The sequence below is a fragment of the Anguilla anguilla genome, chromosome 5 (genome assembly GCF_013347855.1).
Source record: "Anguilla anguilla isolate fAngAng1 chromosome 5, fAngAng1.pri, whole genome shotgun sequence".
In the NCBI taxonomy this organism is placed as follows: domain Eukaryota; kingdom Metazoa; phylum Chordata; class Actinopteri; order Anguilliformes; family Anguillidae; genus Anguilla; species Anguilla anguilla.
Window position 1 is genome coordinate 55456726 of NC_049205.1, and position 18494 is coordinate 55475219.

At 45.6% G+C, this 18494-nt stretch overlaps 1 protein-coding gene across 3 annotated transcripts in view; it reads left to right on the forward strand.

The window, feature by feature from the left end:
- adamts18 (ADAM metallopeptidase with thrombospondin type 1 motif, 18) overlaps positions 1-18494 on the forward strand; it is a 42055-nt gene that overhangs the window by 10628 nt on the left and 12933 nt on the right. For 2 of the 3 annotated variants that reach the window (XM_035417063.1, XM_035417062.1), the window contains exons 4-17: positions 1458-1716; positions 2167-2366; positions 3119-3202; positions 3465-3624; positions 4321-4426; positions 6342-6479; positions 7052-7205; positions 8972-9067; positions 9361-9509; positions 11733-11905; positions 13791-13921; positions 14049-14172; positions 14468-14712; positions 17976-18096. In XM_035417063.1, coding sequence (XP_035272954.1) covers positions 1458-1716; positions 2167-2366; positions 3119-3202; positions 3465-3624; positions 4321-4426; positions 6342-6479; positions 7052-7205; positions 8972-9067; positions 9361-9509; positions 11733-11905; positions 13791-13921; positions 14049-14172; positions 14468-14712; positions 17976-18096 — 2140 coding nt within the window. Of the gene's footprint in view, positions 1-1457; positions 1721-2166; positions 2367-3118; positions 3203-3464; positions 3625-4320; positions 4427-6341; positions 6480-7051; positions 7206-8971; positions 9068-9360; positions 9510-11732; positions 11906-13790; positions 13922-14048; positions 14173-14467; positions 14713-17975; positions 18097-18494 lie in introns of those variants that run through there. The other variant, XM_035417064.1, reaches the window with a different exon arrangement.

Sequence of the window (18494 nt, forward strand, 5' to 3'; positions counted from 1 at the left end):
AGGATGACTGAGTGTGTGGAATGCAAATCGCCAGCAAGGAATGCGGACATCAGACGGCACAAAAGAGCACTTTCTCATCAGCACCACTTTGCCTTTTCTTACTGAGACGAGAGCGAAAACCAGATGCGCTCTTGCTGCCTATTTAATTTGCACACAGAGATAGCCCAGTCAGGGTGCTCTGTGGTGTTTTGTACTGTGAGAAAATCTGCTCAGTCCTCAAATATCACCTGGTCTTGCTTATTAGGAAGCATAGTCAGGCTATGGCTTTAAAATGCATGCTACATATAGACTAATGCCTCTCCCTGGGATTATACTGTTCCATAGTTCAATGAGTTCCCTTACATTGCACCCTCTCTCTCTCTGAATGTGTGTTTGTGCGTGTGCATGTGTGTGTCCGTGTGTGTGTGCGTTTGTCTGAGCATGTGTGTGTGTAAGTGAGTGTGTGTGAATGTGTGTGTCTGAGTGTGCGTAAGTCAGTGTATGTGTATGTGTATGCATGTGTGTGTGCGTATGTTGTTTGTGTGCATGTGTTTGTATGTGTGTGTGTGTGCATGTGTGTGTGTGTATGCGTGTGTGTGCGTATGTGTGTGTGTGTGAACGTTGTTGTATATGTGTTTGTGTGTGCATGTGTGTGTGTGCGCATGGGAGACCATGGTGTTTGAGTGTATTTGTGACATTGTGATGTTTAAGTGCTGAATAACCCTTGGTCCCACTCAGCATTTATCAGTGGTAAGAGAGTGCTTGACTTGGTGGCCCCTGAAACCCCCCCCCCCCCTTCCAAAAACAACAAAAAAAAATCTAACATTTGTAAACCCTTTGGGGGGGGGGGGGGGCACAGTACTGGATCCTCGCTCTGTCAGTGCAAGTTAAACGCTCTCTGATAGCTCTCCCCTGGGCCTCGTCCCCTGCAAGCGTTCCGTTTTTCTCACGTGCAAACGCAGCTGCAGTTCGCCTCTGTTCTCTAATCAAATCGATGCAGTCTTCCTCTCAAACGCTTGGATAACAGGGACCGTAAGGCCCGGCTGATTTATGACCTCAAGCTGTGACGTATTTTTCTTTCAGCTGGCCAAGTCTTTGAAAGGCTCGCTTGCTTTTAAGTGTTCTTAAACTCTGTAATGTTCCTTATATTTTCTGCTGCCTCCTTTATAGCCGTTAGTGTCGGGATATTTTAAACCAGTGCTCATTTAGAGTGGTGCCTGGTAGAGGCTTCATGCCTAATTAAACCTAAAAAAAAAAAAAAAAAACTCCCAGTTGTAAGCAGACGTTTTTTGCATCATAAAATGTTCAATTATTGTGTGTCATTTGTTTGCTTTAGTAGAGACCCTTATCCATGGCAGCTTGCATTTCTTCATGTAATTTAAATTATTTATGAGTAGTAATAGTAATATTATATATTATTAATATTCAGTAAAATTTCATGATTTTGCTCTCATGGGCTGCACGTCTCTCTTCATCAGTCAGGTTTGATCCGCACATCAGAGGAGGAGTTCTTCATTTCCCCGCTCCCCGAGCACTTAGCTGCAGAACACAACTACAGCGCCCCTAGTGGACACCACCCGCACGTGCTCTACAAGCGCTCTGCCGAGCAGCGTATCCATGGCAGCACGGTGACCGCAGACACCTCCAATCCGGCCAATCCGCACCTGCGTCACCACCGCCACCACCGCCACCACCGGCATGGGAAGCCACAACACTTCTGTGGACGGCGCAAGAAATGTATGTAAGGGAACTTCCTGTTGCATCTGCTTTGAAAAATTAGACAGTTGGTATTTTATCGATAGTGATTTTCTTTTGAAATATATTTTCAAAGAAAAGTGTGATAAAAAGAGTTTTTAGTTAGATAATGCAGAAATTTGCTGCTGTGATAAATCCTATTGAGTGGCTAAGTGGGTGCTGGATGCAGTTTAGGAAGCTACAGTCAAAATGGTGGCATTATGGGTTGTTTTGCAAAAAGGTACAAAAGTATAAAGTGCTTATCTTGCAGTATTTTGGCATGCATTGTGCATCCCTACACTGAGAGCTTATTTATTTCACCTTCCACTATGTAGTTTTGGAAGGTACATACTTAGTGAATGATTGTGAAGAATATTTATCTATAGTCCAGGACAGGAATCACGTGTGAGTCTACTTTCAAAGCATGTCACTCTCTCTTGCATCTGTCTGCAGATGCTCCCAAGCCTCCTCCGGAAGATCGGCTTTTCATGCCTGATGAGCCCGAACCTGCAGGCAGGGGTAAACGCTCGCCTATCCCCTCCAGCACGGTGGGGGGCCTGAACGTGGAAACGCTGGTGGTGGCTGACCGGAAGATGCTGGAGAAGCACGGCAGAGAGAACGTCACCACCTACATCCTGACCGTCATGAACATGGTGAGCTCTGACCAGACCTCCTGCAAGGTTCTGTTTTTCCATATTTGTTTTTTTTTGGGGTTACTGGCATGAGATAATTCAAATTCAAATATTTTTAGTACGGAGCATTCTGGAGAATAAAGCAGTGCTTCATCAGTGCTCTGGACCGTGTCAGAAAAGATGTGAAAGATGAAGCAATATGACAAACACGGCTTAAACAGACACATATTGTTAGGAAACAGGGCATTCCCTCAAATCTGACGAGTTAGCATTGAAAAGCACAAAACAATTTAATAATTATTTTATTATTCCATTCTCAATCAGGGCACTGTCAATGACCTGGCGGCAGTGATGTGATGTTAATTTTATAAGCTTGTTTTCTTATTTACTTACAACTAATGTGTAAGGGAAGCTGGTGTATCAAATATTGCAAATAAACAAAGAGTGAAGTACATAGAACAAACTGTAATATGGTTTGATAAACATAGAGATTTTTGCTTGTGGGGAGACAAAACCAATCTAAACTGAAACGACATGTTTATTTGACATCATACTTTTATCCAGAGCAACTTGCAAGGCTTTCATGGCGATATGCAGATAGCATTTAAGCATTTAATCTGAGAAGCATACAAAATGACAGATATAAAACAGAAAATAACAAAAATGAGGAATGCTGTGGTATCATAAAAGAGGTAGAGCCAAAACTGTTATAAGAATATAATTCAATATTGAGTCTACCTGTAGGCTGATAGTGCTTTGCTTTTTTGCAATAGGTTTCCAGTCTCTTTAAGGATGGCACCATTGGAACAGATATCAACATTGTGGTGGTCAGCCTTCTGCTTCTGGAGCAAGACCCGGTAAGAAAAAGCTATTAAAAATGCACCAATCAAATAATTCATATTGTATGAACAAGTCCAGAAATAGTAAATTTTTCAAATCTCAGTAAGATAGATGGATATGACAGTCACTGGCCTTTTACTCCACAGTGCATTCATGCCAACTGGCTGCCATGATCCTTGACCTAGCTTAGCACATGTTAATGATACCTGTCAAGCATATGGTTGGGCTACACCTCTCTTTATTTACCCATTATCCTGCATTCTCTGTTTTGGTGTGCAGCTGGGTCTGTCAATCAACCACCACGCCGACCAATCCCTGAACAGCTTTTGCCAGTGGCAGTCCGGCCTGGTGGGGAAGAACGGGAAACGGCATGACCACGCCATCCTGCTGACCGGCCTGGACATCTGCTCCTGGAAGAACGAACCGTGCGATACTCTGGGTAAGCCCCTGCGTGGGGGTGGAGGAGGCAGGACGGGTTCCCATAACGATGATACCACGGTTCCTATGGTTACTGCCGCCCAACCTGTCGGTGGAGCAGGCCAGGGATCTCAAGGTGGGCGGGGGGGGGGGGGGGGGGGGGGGATTTAAGAACCGTGAGGTCATGGATTCAGCCCGTGGGCGGTGCTCTGTGCATCACTGCTCCTCCCTCCACCAGCCTTGGCTCCCTGTGCGCAAAAGCTGCTTTGGATGCAAGTGACAGCTAATCCTAATGAACCGTGGAACAGCTTCGCTGAGCAGGCATGTAGTCCTGGGCCTGTGTGGTCAAGATGATGCACGGCCTACTGGATGGCACTTCCTGTTAAAGCATTGGACCCTTTTTCACAGTGCTGTGTCTTCTGGTCCAGCTGGCTTCAGAGCCTCCTGGGGGGGGGAGTGAGCTGGATGGGTGCCCCTCCCCTCAGCACGCAAGAGTGACTTATAAACTAATAAACTACTCGTGCCATGACTGCGTTGTTTATGCTCTGAACTGACAATGCGTACGGCGCCATAAAGCAATGACATGGCTGCGCACATAGATTGGCCGTGTAAAAAACAACGGTGTTTGGGGGGGGGGGGGGGGGATATGGGGCAAAGGGTGTGTTTAACGTGAAGAGTAATAAACACCAGCGCCTCTCTCCCGGCTTTCTCTCTGCAGGCTTCGCCCCCATCAGCGGGATGTGTAATAAATACCGGAGCTGCACTATAAACGAAGACACCGGACTGGGCCTGGCCTTTACAATAGCCCATGAATCAGGACACAAGTATGTAGTAAACCACCTCATTTGACCGTATATTTACATCTGCTGAGGGGAGGAGGGGAGGGGGGAGGGGGGGTGATTTACCTTTGCTTAGTTTTAAACGCTGTTATAATGGCGTCCATTACTCTGATATTAATCCAAGCACTTTCTTTTAATGATTTCATAAATATCCCAACCACTCTGTGTCTCCAAACTGTTTTTAGTGGGATGAAATACAGCTGCTACCTTACAGAATGTCAAATGCATAATATAATGTACAATTTTTTAAAAAATATCCTTTTTGGAGTTTTACCTACACTGTGTGCTTTACTGTGTATTGGTTAGAGAAGTTCCCAGAAGGTTATAGGTTTTAGTCTCTGGATGGGTTCACTGGTACAGTACCCTTGAGCAAATATTTCTCCTAAATGGCAGTGGAACGTATCTGGCTGTATTACAGGACAGAGTTTAAGATGAAAGAGACCAAACCCTCCCTGGGTCATGGTGTCTCCTATACAAATCATAACAGAAAATATTCTATTGTCATTTATACAATGCCCAAGAAATGCCGCATAATGATTAGGGAACTGGTTTTGCAACATATAGCTAGTAGGTAGTATGATTCAAGGTGGGGCACTGCCATTGCACCCGTGAGCGAGGTGCTTATGCTGAATTAGTAAATATCCAGCTGTATCAATGGATTGCATGTGAAGAATATAAGCTGCACTGGATAAGAATGTCTGCTAAATGCCTTAAATGTAAATGCAAATGGCTATTAGTGAAATAGGAAACTGGAGTAGTCCAATCTTTTAACACGGCTGACCCAGTTTAATGATGTATTTGACAGTATCCTGACACAACCAGCCCAAACAGAGCTCATATGGGCCTAATAGCAGTGATGTACAGCAGATACCAGGTTTCAAATTTGCGGTCGAGTGCGGATAAAGTAAAGGAAAAAATGGGATTAGTTAAAGAAAGGAAAGAATTGGAGCATGGGTAGCTATGATTTGATACTTATGACTTATATAAAAATAAATGAAGTAGGGAGTGAGCCAGCTGAAAGGATAAATTATGCTTGGAACAATGAAATTCCACAGACAGATATTACTTCATCTGCTCTGTGACACTGCATGAGACCAAAAGCACAGCCGTGGCAGATTATATTCTGTTTGTTTTCATGTTACCATCGAGATAAGAAAGAGATTATATCTGATTTTGTGTTACAGTGCGTAATTTTTTTGATCTGGTTTGCATTTTCTCAGCAAAAACCAGAAATAGCCTGTTCTGGAAAGACCAAGATGGTAGCAGAAGATGTCAGCGTGTGTGTGTGTGTGTGTTTCGGTGGTTGAGCAATTTATTTCATACAAATTATTACCAGAATATGTTCACTGTTCAACAACCCCTCCTAGCCAAAATTTTAACTGTTGACAACTTTCTGAATGTACAGACTGAATGTGCAGTAATTTGAAACCATTTTAACAGTACATCGATTATCACATGTAATATGTGCATTCAATCATCTTAATTTCCAGTGCATGCATTACATTTTTTACATTTGGCAGACCCTCTTATCCAGAGTGACCTCCTTAGATTAATTTAAGGACAAGCGTCAAATGAGTGCACTAAGGGTGACTGAGCACTAGGTACAGGAAAATGGCAAGCATTGCTGGGCTGAATGGCCTGTTCTTGTCATCATGTTATCTATGTTACATTATGCTATGTTATGACTCATAATTAACTTAAGAGAGAGAGAAAACATTTTCAGTAGGACTAAGCAAGAATCTGTGAAGTCAAATGACCTGGAACGTACTTTATAGATCTAGTTGAGGACTTGGGCTCATTTACATATATTTTCAAATATTAATCAACTAAAATTAGACAAAAATTTACGTCCAATTTTATATATAGTGTCCTGACCTGGTCTTGACCCTGTGCGTTCTAGTTTTGGGATGGTTCACGACGGAGAGGGGAACCCCTGCAGGAAAACCGAGGGGAACATCATGTCGCCCACGCTGGCCGGGAACAACGGCGTCTTCTCCTGGTCCGCCTGCAGCCGCCAGTACCTCAATCGCTTCCTCGGGTACGGCCAATCGCAGGCAGGCATGACCGCGCAACCGAGCGCAGATTCTCATTCCGTGATATGATCGCTTCGTAAATGTCTCTCACCGATCGTTCAGGCACTTACTCCGGTTTTGCGCTCTCTGCAAAATGGAGAGTGATTGACGGCTGGCGGGGTGGACGTCAATTCCATTTTAGTTCACTCAGTTCAGGAAATGAACTCTAATTCAGATCATTTATTTTAAAAAATTAAAATTATTTTCCTGAATTGATTTGTAAAGGAAGTGACCGCAACCCTGGTGGCTAAGGCCTTAGATCCAGGTTGAGTTTCTCATTGCAGGATCTTGTGGGGGTGACTTTTTTGTTTTTTTCTGGAGTGCTGCATTTTTGATGATACTTCATCATAATGTCGTGAGGTCTGTTTGCCATCATCATTACATTTCTTTTTTTTTCTTCTTCTTCAAAGCCATACAGAACCCTGCAGGATTTCTTTCTTAAATGGGCAACGCATTATTTTTTTCTGTGACATTGAATCCTATTGGGATTCCGTATCCTTTTTTAAATCGGCTCTGTGTTTTTTTTTTTTTTTCACAGTACAGCTCAAGCCTCTTGCCTAGTGGACGAGCCCAGGCACATCGGCCAGTTTAAATACCCAGAGCAACTCCCAGGCCAGCTGTACGACGCGGAAACCCAGTGCAAATGGCAGTTCGGCTCCAAGGCAAAGCTCTGCGACCTGGAGTCTCTCAAGGTATCGCGTGGCGTGACTGATTGATTCAACATTTCCGTCACACTTTGAGCAGTCTTTTACAAAGCGTGCGTAATTCCTCAATTGCCACTGTGTAACATCTTTATTAATCACTCGTGTGCATTTGTGCAATGATTTGTATCGCGGGGTTGACCTTAAGGCAAGTGATGACATGTTTTAGTTCTTGACTGAGAATGAATTTTTTTTACAAAACAGGTGTTATATAATTAATCAAAAAGCATTACCAGAGTTATTCATAAGAATGTTCTGCCATGTTAATAAAGGCATTATGAAGATTTCTTGCGGGCTTAGCACAGTACACTTAATCCAGAGTGTGACCATTTTTTTGCACAGCAGATGCAACATCCTGGCCATGAGGTCCAGTGATGAACTACAACAAAAGCAGAGAAATGCATTTGTACACCAGTTTAACCAATACTGCATCATCTTTAAATGGACCCTAGGTCTGCCTTTCCACTGTAACGTCATATGTAACTGCATGCACAAGTGAAGCTTTAAATGAATTGGAATGTGGGTCAGAATGAAACCTGGGGGTTTCAGTTTAATTTTAGCTAAGATGATGCACCAGTCAAACGACCTTGTTATTTCTGATGCGCTGATGTCTCTCGCTGTCTTTATGTGTTTATGTTTATGAAGAGCAGGTTCCTGTTACGACCCCTCTTTAAAATCACCACTAAATGGTTTTCATTACACAAACATCCAGATCGGAACATTTCTCAAAATGAGACATTCGACAAAGAGACCCGGGCAGACCTGCCAGCACAGCAGTTCTTCTCTCTCTCCTCTGGCGCCGAGGCATCTGTTCATATCAGAATCCACTCGGAGCAGTTATTAGGCATGCATGGTTAGTTTGGAATATCAGCACGTACTGTGGGGAGCAGATTTAGGATTAGCCAAGCCCGCTTCCTTATCCTCCCGACGCCCTTCTCCATCTCTTCTCACATCTAAAACTGACAGCTTGAGGGATTTCTGCTTTAATCGTCCAAGATCTCGAAAAACTTAACACCTAAAGGGCACGTTTAATTGAGTGCCACCTTTTCATTCAATCTCCACTTACGACGTGATCCTAATTTGGATTACATTTTTTTGGGGTTTGACAGCAAAATATCCTTCATTCCCTATTTAATTTATTTGTCCCTGCCTTGCTTTTATTTTGCAAGATGTCCCCTGCTCTGTTTACATAGTACAGGATATGTTGTGCTCACTAATTTTCCATTTGTTCTGTGCTCTTTCCTTTTGAAAGCTTGGTGACCCACCCCAGATTTGGGCACCAGACAGATAAAGTAAGAAACTTATAAAATAAAATAGACATAATAAACATAAGATATCCACACCACATGTCCTGGTGGGTCCCAGACAGGACAGACCCAATTATCCATGCATTCTTACAGAGTCAGTCTGCCGCTCTGGATTAGTGCTGTGGGCCTGGCTTTCTGGTCGCTCTTCATCTGCCAGATCCAATCGGGCGAGGGGCCAGAATGGCACACATCCGCGCTGGGCTCTCGGCTCTCAGGCCCATATCATTACAGTCGTTTTTTTGGAAGGAATGAAAAATGGCACTCGTATTGTGTGTTGCGCATTAGAAACGCGACAAATAGATCTGAGAACTTTTTTTTTTTCAATGAAACGACTGTGACTGTTCTTGGTAGCCATGGCAGCAGGGAGGTGCTCTTGTGCTTTAGGGGTATCCCGTGGCTTAGCCTGAGGAGAAGCAGGCGCTGGGTTAAAGGGGCGCCTTTGTCTTGCAGGACATCTGCAAGTCGCTCTGGTGCCACCGGGCAGGGCAGAGGTGCGAGACCAAGTTCATGCCAGCCGCGGAGGGGACGAGCTGCGGTGCTGACATGGTGAGTGAGAGAGAGAGAGAGAGAGAGAGAGAGAGACAGACAGACAAAGGAGAAGGTAACTCAACTTTTACGTCTGCTCTACTTTATAACAGCGTGGTATGTGTTCTGTGCTGTTACCGCAGTGTTATTGGATCGCTCTACCTTCAGTACTCAGCCTGTCAGAATCACACCTGAAGGCCTGAAATGCTGAAATGCACTCTGCCAAACCACATGTTCAAACACCACACCACTCTTTTCATTTTCCCATTTCCTCTTCCTTTTCTTCTCACTATCCCCCCTCCCCGCTGTTCCAGTGGTGCCGGCGGGGGCAGTGCGTGAGGTTCGGGGATCGCGGTCCACGGGCGATCCACGGCCAGTGGTCAGAGTGGTCAAAGTGGTCGGACTGCTCTAGGACCTGCGGTGGAGGGGTGAGGTCCAGGGAGAGGTCTTGCAATAAACCCAGGTACTGGACACAGCACTGTGGCCGCAATGATAATAGTTCAGCCCCTCTAGCCCCTTCAGGATTGGAACCTTTTGGCCTTCAGGACTTTGGGGTCCAGTGATGTTGGTCTTACAGGGATAGCTTCCCTCACACAGTTTCACAAACTTAGGCACTGCTGTTGCCAATGAGGGGGTTCTGGCCAAATTCAGCAGCTAGCTCTGTCGCAATCACAATCCTTCCATTTCCATTTGGGGCAATGTTATAGGTATAGCTGTGTAAAGATAGATTATATGTCTAGTGATACTTTATATCAGGGCTGCCCAACCCTACTGTCCTGTAGGTTTTCATTACAACCCTAACAAAGCACACCTCACTCAACAGCTAGAGATCTCCTTGAGCAGCTAAGTAGTAGAATCAAGTGTGTCAAATTAGGTTTGAACTGAAAACGTACTGGACCGTAGATCTCCAGGAACAGGGTTGTGCATGTATACAGAAGGATATTCACGGACTTACTCTCTAGGATTTTAACAGCCTGGCTTCTAGTTACAAATCTAGATCCCTACTCATTACTGTTAATTGAATCCCTGCTCAATTTTAATATCTTGTCTGGACTGTGACAGTCTTGCAAGCATCTTGATTCTGATAATTATTTCTACAAAAAAAAAAAAAAACTGGTAGATTTCCTATAATGATGATTATAAACATTGGCTGTCCTCCTGTGTGCTCCAGATGCTGTGCTGTAATATGTGGCTGCGAGCGCTAGCTGCAATTTGTTAGCTTGTTAAAAGGCATCATCTGTCAGTGACTCAGCAGCATGTTAAGTTGAAATCCCTTGCGGTGCTTAGCCACTCTCAGAATGTGGCCTGGCACACGGAAGAGTAAATCTTTCTGTTCCTCACCGTATGCATGTGTGTGCACGTGTGTGTGCGTGTGTGTGTGCCTGCATGCGTACGTGTGCATGTGTGTGCGTGTGTGAGTGCCTGCATGCATACGTGTGTGTGCGTGAGTGTGTGTGTGTGTTTGGATGTGTGTGTACATACGCATACATGTGCGTGTGTGCACGTGCATGTGACTGAGCTTGCACATGCATCATCGTACAATTCAATCAGCCCAACTGCTGCATGTGCTCCTCTGAGGAGCATGGCATTATGGGAAGGAAAGCTGACAGAAAGGCCCTGATGATGGTCTCAGAGTGAGATGGAATGTGGTTCAGCCCGAGCTCTCTGGAAAATGGTCTTGCTTTTATAAAGCGATCCAGCCGAGCTGTTTTTTGTAATGCGCGTGACTGTGGAAGGGTACACCACGTACGTTTTCTCGCGTGATGCAGTCAGTGTGCTGTCTGTGAAGTTTACCTTATTCTTCAGCCGATCAAAGGGAGAAATCTAGGTAATCAATTCGAAGGCTGCCCATATGCTGTGTGTTACACAGTATTTTCAGTGGAAAGAGTATATTTCTTTATGTAATTGGGGATAAAAGTCATCTTCATTTCTGTTTCTGGCACTGAAGAAACTTTTGTAGTGGGATCCACAAAATGCCTCATGATGTTGCGTGTATCAGACCATGGGTCCAGCTGTTGGGAATTGGAGTCCTTGTTCCCATACTCGTTGGACCTAATGGAGAGTGGGCAGGGTTTCAAATTGATGCTTAATTAGCGTGAATCAGCCAATTCCCCATCCTAGTTATGCCCTCTGGATCCCTTATCCATATACCAGAGGACACCAGAGGTTCTTGTACTTTTAGGCTTCTGTAGTCTTCTGGGTCAAGCTCCTCCCCATATCAAGGTCATGACCTTGGGGTCGTAGTGCTGAATACCACATATGGCAATGCAAGTGTATGTCTGTGGAAGCACAGTTTCTCGCTATGTTGGCTGCAGCTGAGAATCTGATTGTGTTAAACTTTTTAAGAAGGCAATGTGTGTAAAAAGCCAATCACGGTGAGTAACATGATGAGGGACAATAAAAAGAGGAAATAAACAAATAAAGCGGAATCAAGCCATTAACAACAGTAGTTATCATAAAAAAGCCAGCTCGGTTGTTTATTCTATTCAGTAGATATCAGTACTTGTGTGCATTAAGCATTATATGATACATTTTCTTTCCAGAGGACACATCCAGGGTGATTAAAAATTTTAGAAATTACCACAAAATGGCAGTTTCCCCTGCCATCAGCAAAGCAGCAAGGTTCTGGTTACTGGTTGAAGGCCAGTTTCCTAACAAGCGCACTCAAGTGTATCCTTTCTCACAGGCCCCAGTACGATGGGAAGTTCTGCCAGGGGTCCAGCCGCACGCACCAGCTGTGCAACGCCAAAACCTGCCCCCCCGGCGCGGTGGACTTCCGAGCCCAGCAGTGCGCCGAGTACAACAGCAAGCCCTTCAGGGGCTGGTACTACAAGTGGAAACCCTACACCAAAGTGGAAGGTACGGCCAGTGGGTGACGCATCGCTTTAATTATGTGAAGCGAATCCTGTTTAACGCATGACGTAACACCTGCCATGAACCGGCAGCAACAGCATGTTATTACAGCTTATAACAAGCGCTGAACCACTGTTGCATAATATTCAGTTCATTTCACAGGGCACACTTGGAAGATTAGTGTCTCAAGATGATTACCACTTGTGTTATGACAGTGTTAGGCCTTGTGTAACAAGCTGTAATATAGGTTTTATACAATGCTTATAACAGGGCAATGTTGGCTTTATGGCGTTTAGTTCAGGTAAAAGACGAACCTGTAGTTGCAACTTCCTATTCCTGTCCCTAAACCTTCCCTCTTTCCTTCCATGCATTTAACGGCCCATGGTCATGGAGGAAGGCAGAAGCAGAGGGGTTTTGCTGACAAAACTGCCAGTTTGTGGGGGAAATCAAGGGGCTGAAAAACAAACGCTGTAAATTGCCCTTGTCAAAACAATTTGATACGACGATTACTCAAGTCTGACCTGCTGGTCTTGCAATTCGCTCTCGAGTCAGTCTTCGTGAATGGGTTGTTTCCCTTGCACAAAACCACTTCCGTTTTAATATTGGAAAGGCTTTTTTTGTGTGGCTTTCGCATATTGCGATGCTGAAAGCTGGGGGCTCATGACTCTCGAGGAGTGAGCTACATCGCTGATTTGAACGAGAGATGCGTGGCCACCTGTTGTCACACAGAGAGGATGACTGGGTGGTTAGGGAGCCCTGGAGAGAGAGAAAGAGAGAGAGAGGAAGAGAGGGGGGGGGGGGGTGGTGTCTACAAATTAATCCTTAACACTGCAGGGCTTAATAATGATTCACCTCACTCATTTTCTGTTGTCGCTGGAGAGAGTGAGAGAGACCTGGTATCTTACCTGAAACAGATCCGTTGTGCAAGCATTATTCTCCGTTTACTGTCAGCCTGTCAAGGAGGGCTCAGGTGAAAAGGCTTCTACGGTTCATGAAATTGTTTGGCGGTAACAATGGCTGCATTGGGGATCTCCTGCAGCGGTGTGCACAAGTTCCCCAAAAGTGACACGTGAAATCTGCTTCAGGCGCATCGAGTCTTAGCTCACTCTGTGCTAGCAAGAGAAGAGAAGGATTCTGGACAGGAAATATACCTACCTTCAGGACAAAGGGGTGTATTTATAGGTTTCTGCTCAAGGTTAAGGAAGAAAAGACTGCAGATTAAGAGAAGACTGCAGCTTTGAAGGCTGAACCACGCTTTTGGACAGTTCAGTTATATCACAATACGACTTAAGCTGCACTTTTACAGCTGAATGCACTGGCAGCTTTCAGGGTCTTAGACATGTCTGTAGTTGCTATTCAAATGCCTCCTTCACTCCGTGGCCCTTGTCTGTTCATTGGAAGAGAGAGAAGAGAGAGCGTGCAGTATCATCTTTCTGACGGAAGGCTTGAGATCCAGGCCGTCAGCCGGTGTTGACAGGCATTAAGGCCAGGGCTCTCTGCCTGAAAGGGCTCTCTCCCCACTCATCTCAGTGGAGGATGAACCAGGTGGTTATCGCTGTGTGTAAGGGCAGCCTGTGGCCACTAGGGGGAGATGCAGAGTTTGTACCAAATGGACTGCATTTATATAGCGCTTTTATCCAAAGCGCTTTACAATTGATGCCTCTCATTCGCCAGAGCAGTTAGGGGTTAGGTGTCTTGCTCAAGGACACTTAGACACGCACAGGGCGGGGTTTGAACCGGCAACCCTCCGACTGCCAGACAATCGATCTTACCTCCTGAGCTATGTCGCCCTATACCAGTTTGCAATTTGTAGTTTCAGTGCCATCCCTGTAAAAACAGGCCCCGGTGGTTCTGGATTGGAGGACTGACAGTGTTTTTTCTCTCCCCACAGCTGAGGACATCTGCAAGCTTTACTGCATCGCGGAGGACTTCGACTTCTTCTTCGCCATGGCCAGCAGGGTGAAGGATGGCACTTCCTGCTCGGACGTCAGAGGAGATGTGTGCATCGATGGACATTGTGAGGTATATACACCACTTCTGACACAAAAACAGAGAGGGAAGGGAAAGAGAGGAAAAGGAACAAAAAAGGAAGAGGGTGATGTATATATTCTTTCCAACTAAAACCATACTGATACATGTGTTACTGCAGCCAGTTGGATGCGACCAAGTCTTGGGGTCAAAGGCGACTCTGGATGCCTGTGGAGTGTGCAAAGGGGACAACTCCACCTGCAAGTTCTACAAGGGCCGGTTCCTCCAGCAGCACCGGGCCAGCGGTAAGGGTCACCTGCCCCTGTGGTACAGTGATACAGAGCTGCGTCACACACTGTGAGATCACTGGCTCTCCGTCAGGGCAATGAACTTTCTCTTTCGTACATCTTCCTCGCTATTCTTGTTCATTCCCTCTGACTTCCCACCATCCTGTCCTTCTTATTTTCTCTCATTGTCTCTAAATTACTTCACCTCAAGCTTTGTTTAGCTGACAAACAGTTTGCTGGCAGAAATCCCTTTTATCGTGATTGACTGTAATGAACACATTCTGAAATACACTTTCTGTCCCCTTCTCCATAGCGTACTATCCCTTGGTAACCATCCCAGCCGGGGCCAGGAGCATCCGTGTGCAGATGCTGGAGACCTCCTCCAGCTACCTGGCCGTGCGCAACCTGAAGAGGAAGTACTATCTGACGGGAGGCTGGACCATGGACAGGCCTGGAAAGTTCCGGTTTGCTGGGACCGTGTTCGAGCATCAGCGCTCCTTCAGCCAGCCAGAGAGCCTGCAAGCTCTGGGACAGACCAATGACACGCTGGTATTCGAAGTAAGACCCGCCTCCAGCGGCTGTTCGATGCAGTGTTTCATACACGATGAGCAGAATTTTGAAATCTTCCCTGCATTCAATTGGAAGATGTTGCAAGGAAATTGGGACAGGTCATGTAGCGTGTGATCTTTTTTTAGCTTCGTTAGTTAAAATATTTGCTGTAGAATCTTGGACTAATTGGCATTGGAAAAAAATATAGTGGAGACAACCATCCAGTTAAGCGCTGCAATAATTCAGATTTAAGGAGACTAAACGATGAGTTATTTTAACTGTGAGAAGCATCTTGGGTCTACTTAAGAAAGCTACTCTGGACTTATTTTCTTTTTAATTGATTCCTCAGAGAAACACTGGGTTCTAATATAACACTTGCATCTCAGGCCTTTAGGATAAAATATGTCTGTCTTAGGTGCACACTATTCACATTATCATGGTACTTCCTAGGACAAAGAAGCTTAATTTTTCGAGAAAAGTGCAGTTGTCAGAATATTGTCAGCAGTGGCATCTGGTTGTCACTTGGGAACAGCTTTCATTGACAAGTACCTCTGGTCTTGTTCAGTGTTTCCCTTTTTGAGCCCATGACCCAATTACAATGGGACCTGATTATAGTGAGATTTGCCAGCTTTCATGTAAGATGTAAAATTGCTGAACTTGCATCAGTGAACAGATATCCTGTCATGTCATTCAGTCTTCTGAGACCCCCCCACGTGCAACATTTCTACAGTGTTGTAGTAACGTAAGCAATTCTCGACAATGTTGCTGCCATATCGTGATGTATTTGAGGACTTGCTGTGAAGCTAGCTGACCTGTGCTTGTGTGAGGATAATCTTTCCAGGTACGGTCCATAATTACAATGGAAAAGACATTAGGAAAGATTTAAGCATTGAGATTTGAGCAGCAGGGCTCTGAGTTTAAGAGGAGAACGGGGGATTAAATGAAAGCTTGTAGACTGGAATGAGACATAGAGGCATTTTTGTCTGCCATCTCTGGCTGTGAGTCAGATTTAAATATATTTTACCTTTTTGCCTCTGACTGAGTTAATACAGACGTGTTACTGTGATAATCAGAAACAGCATTTTATTGCTCTTATACTGTCTGCCACAAGCCAAGTTTGCAATACTATAGGGGTTCGTCCTATGTACAGGCTTTCGTGCAGTACAGGTCGCAGTAGGACACAGTAAAAGGGTGACAAACCTTGGTCCTGGAGAACTAAAACGTCTACTAGCTTGTGTTACATACCAACATAGATGCAAGAAACATGATGAGGTGAGTTAACTGTGTAATCAACTGCTCAGCTTCTTTAATTGGTCAGTTAAGTGCAATAAAAACTATTAAAGAGTAACAATGAGAAATAACAGTCCCTGCGGCTCTCCAGGACCAGGGTTGACCACCTCTGTTAGTGTAGTTGAGTGGTGGAGTGTTAGCATGTTAGCAGCCAGTAGCTAAATCTTATCTTTTGCAATTGCTTGCCTGTGATTCATGGTCTATTTTAGAGTGTGATTAGGGATTGGGGCATGTTAGATGTTTCTTGAGAGGAATTTGACAGTCCTGTGGAATCTGGCGTTCGCACCCCTTTCCGTGGACACGGTGAGGGCAAATTCTGTGCAGTCTGTGAGTCAGAGCGTGGACACGGTGAGGGCAAATTCTGCGCAGTCTGTGAGTCAGAGCGTGGACGCGGTGAGGGCTAATGCTGCGCAGTCTGTGAGTCAGAGCGTGGACGCGGTGAGGGCTAATGCTGCGCAGTCTGTGAGTCAGAGCGTGGACGCGGTGAGGGCAAATTCTGCGCAGTCTGTGAGTCAGAGCGTGGACGCGGTGAGGGCAAATTCTGCGCAGTCTGTGAGTCAGAGCGTGGACGCGGTGAGGGCAAATTCTGCGCAGTCTGTGAGTCAGAGCGTGTCCGCCGCGTCTCAGTGGCAGTCGTCGGCGGAACCAAGTGTGGATCTGAGGGAGGCGTGAGGTATAAATCTTCCCCTGGAACGTTTACCTCTGGCGGGAACAGCTCTCCTTTGGCAACACAAGACAGGTGTGTGGTGTGACCCTTGGACTAAGTCAGACATCATTGGACAGGGGGGGCAGCGGGAGGCCTGGGGGGGTCCCGTGACAGTCATAAATTTGGAGCAGACTGCACGCTAATGGGTCGGCCTGCTGGTCTGCACCTTGTGGAACCCACCCAGGACAGTAGTGCTGAGGAAGCTCTGGCACTGTGTGTGTGAACCATTCTAAGGTTCACATCCCCATGTTTTCCAGCCCAGAACACACTGCAAACAGCCCACGGCACAATATCAGATTCAATTAAGTTCTCATAGTGCCGAGGGGTTGTGCTGTCTGCTGTCCGTTACTTGTTAAACACAAGAGAATGTGTCAGAGATGGAGTGGCTTAATTCTAACAGGTCTCCTTACTCAACTTTTGTAGATAACATACAGTATATTCACAAAAAACATCAGATGTGTTCGTGTACACTCGGTCTGTGGTCTGACTTGCTTTAATTGTAAGTGAAAGTTAAGGACAAGTGTTGACTCAATACAGGCATGTATTCACATTTCCGCTGAGGGTATTGGTTTGTACTGATGGAAGAGTAAGCTGGTGGCATTTTCTGATGGAAATACATGTGAACATAAAATCCGAGCTATAAGGCATAGCGTTCAATCGTCTGCCATTTTAACTAATAATTTGAAATTCATGCCTGAAGCATTGTTTCTTATGCATATTCCATTTCTATGAACATACTGTATATTTCTGCATTTCAAGTAGAAACTCTGTGTTGTTCAGGAGGGAACAAAGGGGCATTTGAGTTGGAGGCAGGTTCTCTACTCCATTTGATTCAGACTGAGCCTGCCGCCTGCGATTTGGGGTTTGGTCTGCTGGGTGGTCGGTGCGCTTCTTCATGGTTCAACCACTGTGGAAGTGCTAAGAGACCCAGATGCAGAATCTGAACAGAACGCACACACACACACACACACACACATGCACACACAGGTGTAAAGCTTACGCTGATATGGTGTGTGTGTGGGTGCCTGTGTGTGTGTGTTTGTGTGTATGTGTATGTGTTTGTGTGAGCATGTGTGAACGTGTGTGTGTGTGTGTGTGTGCATGTGTGAACATATCTGTGCGTGTGTATTTGTGTGTGTGAGCATTTTATCACTTGGGTGGTCATGCACAAGTTGCCTTTAAATGAGGTGCAGTGTGGTGAATGGCCATGGCTCCTGCCAGGCTTAAAAACAGAGAGTGTGATGGAGGTGAGAGTTCTCCTGTCTGCCTCCCTCAGATCCTCCTGCAGGGGAAGAATCCGGGCGTGCTGTGGGAGTACACTCTGCCCAGGAGTGACAAGAAGCACACATACACCTGGAGCCTGGTGCGGTCCCAATGCTCCGCTCAGTGTGCAGGAGGTGAGGACCATCTGTGTGTGTGTGTGTGTGTGTGTGTGTGTGTGTGGTAGGGCTGCGGGAACCCAGGTCTATCAGAGTGACTTTGTAGGCTCTGAAAGGTCTCCCCTCTGCCTGTCAGATCCCCCACCCGCTCCCCCACCCCTCGGCTAGGCTGCGGCAAGGCCAGAGATTTTAATCTGGGTCAATAAAGCTTTTCTACTGACAGAGCTCCTCAGGCGTTCTTAATCTACCCAGCAAAGATAAGAGAGCCAATGGAAAAAAAACAAGAACACACACCAACTGCTAACATTGTTTAGCACCTGAAGATGGCTTTCATTGCCTCTGACTGGTTGGTGTATTGCATTTAACGAGCTGGCTCGGCCTTGTGCTGCTCTGGTGTGGGGCCGGTGTTGGTGTGG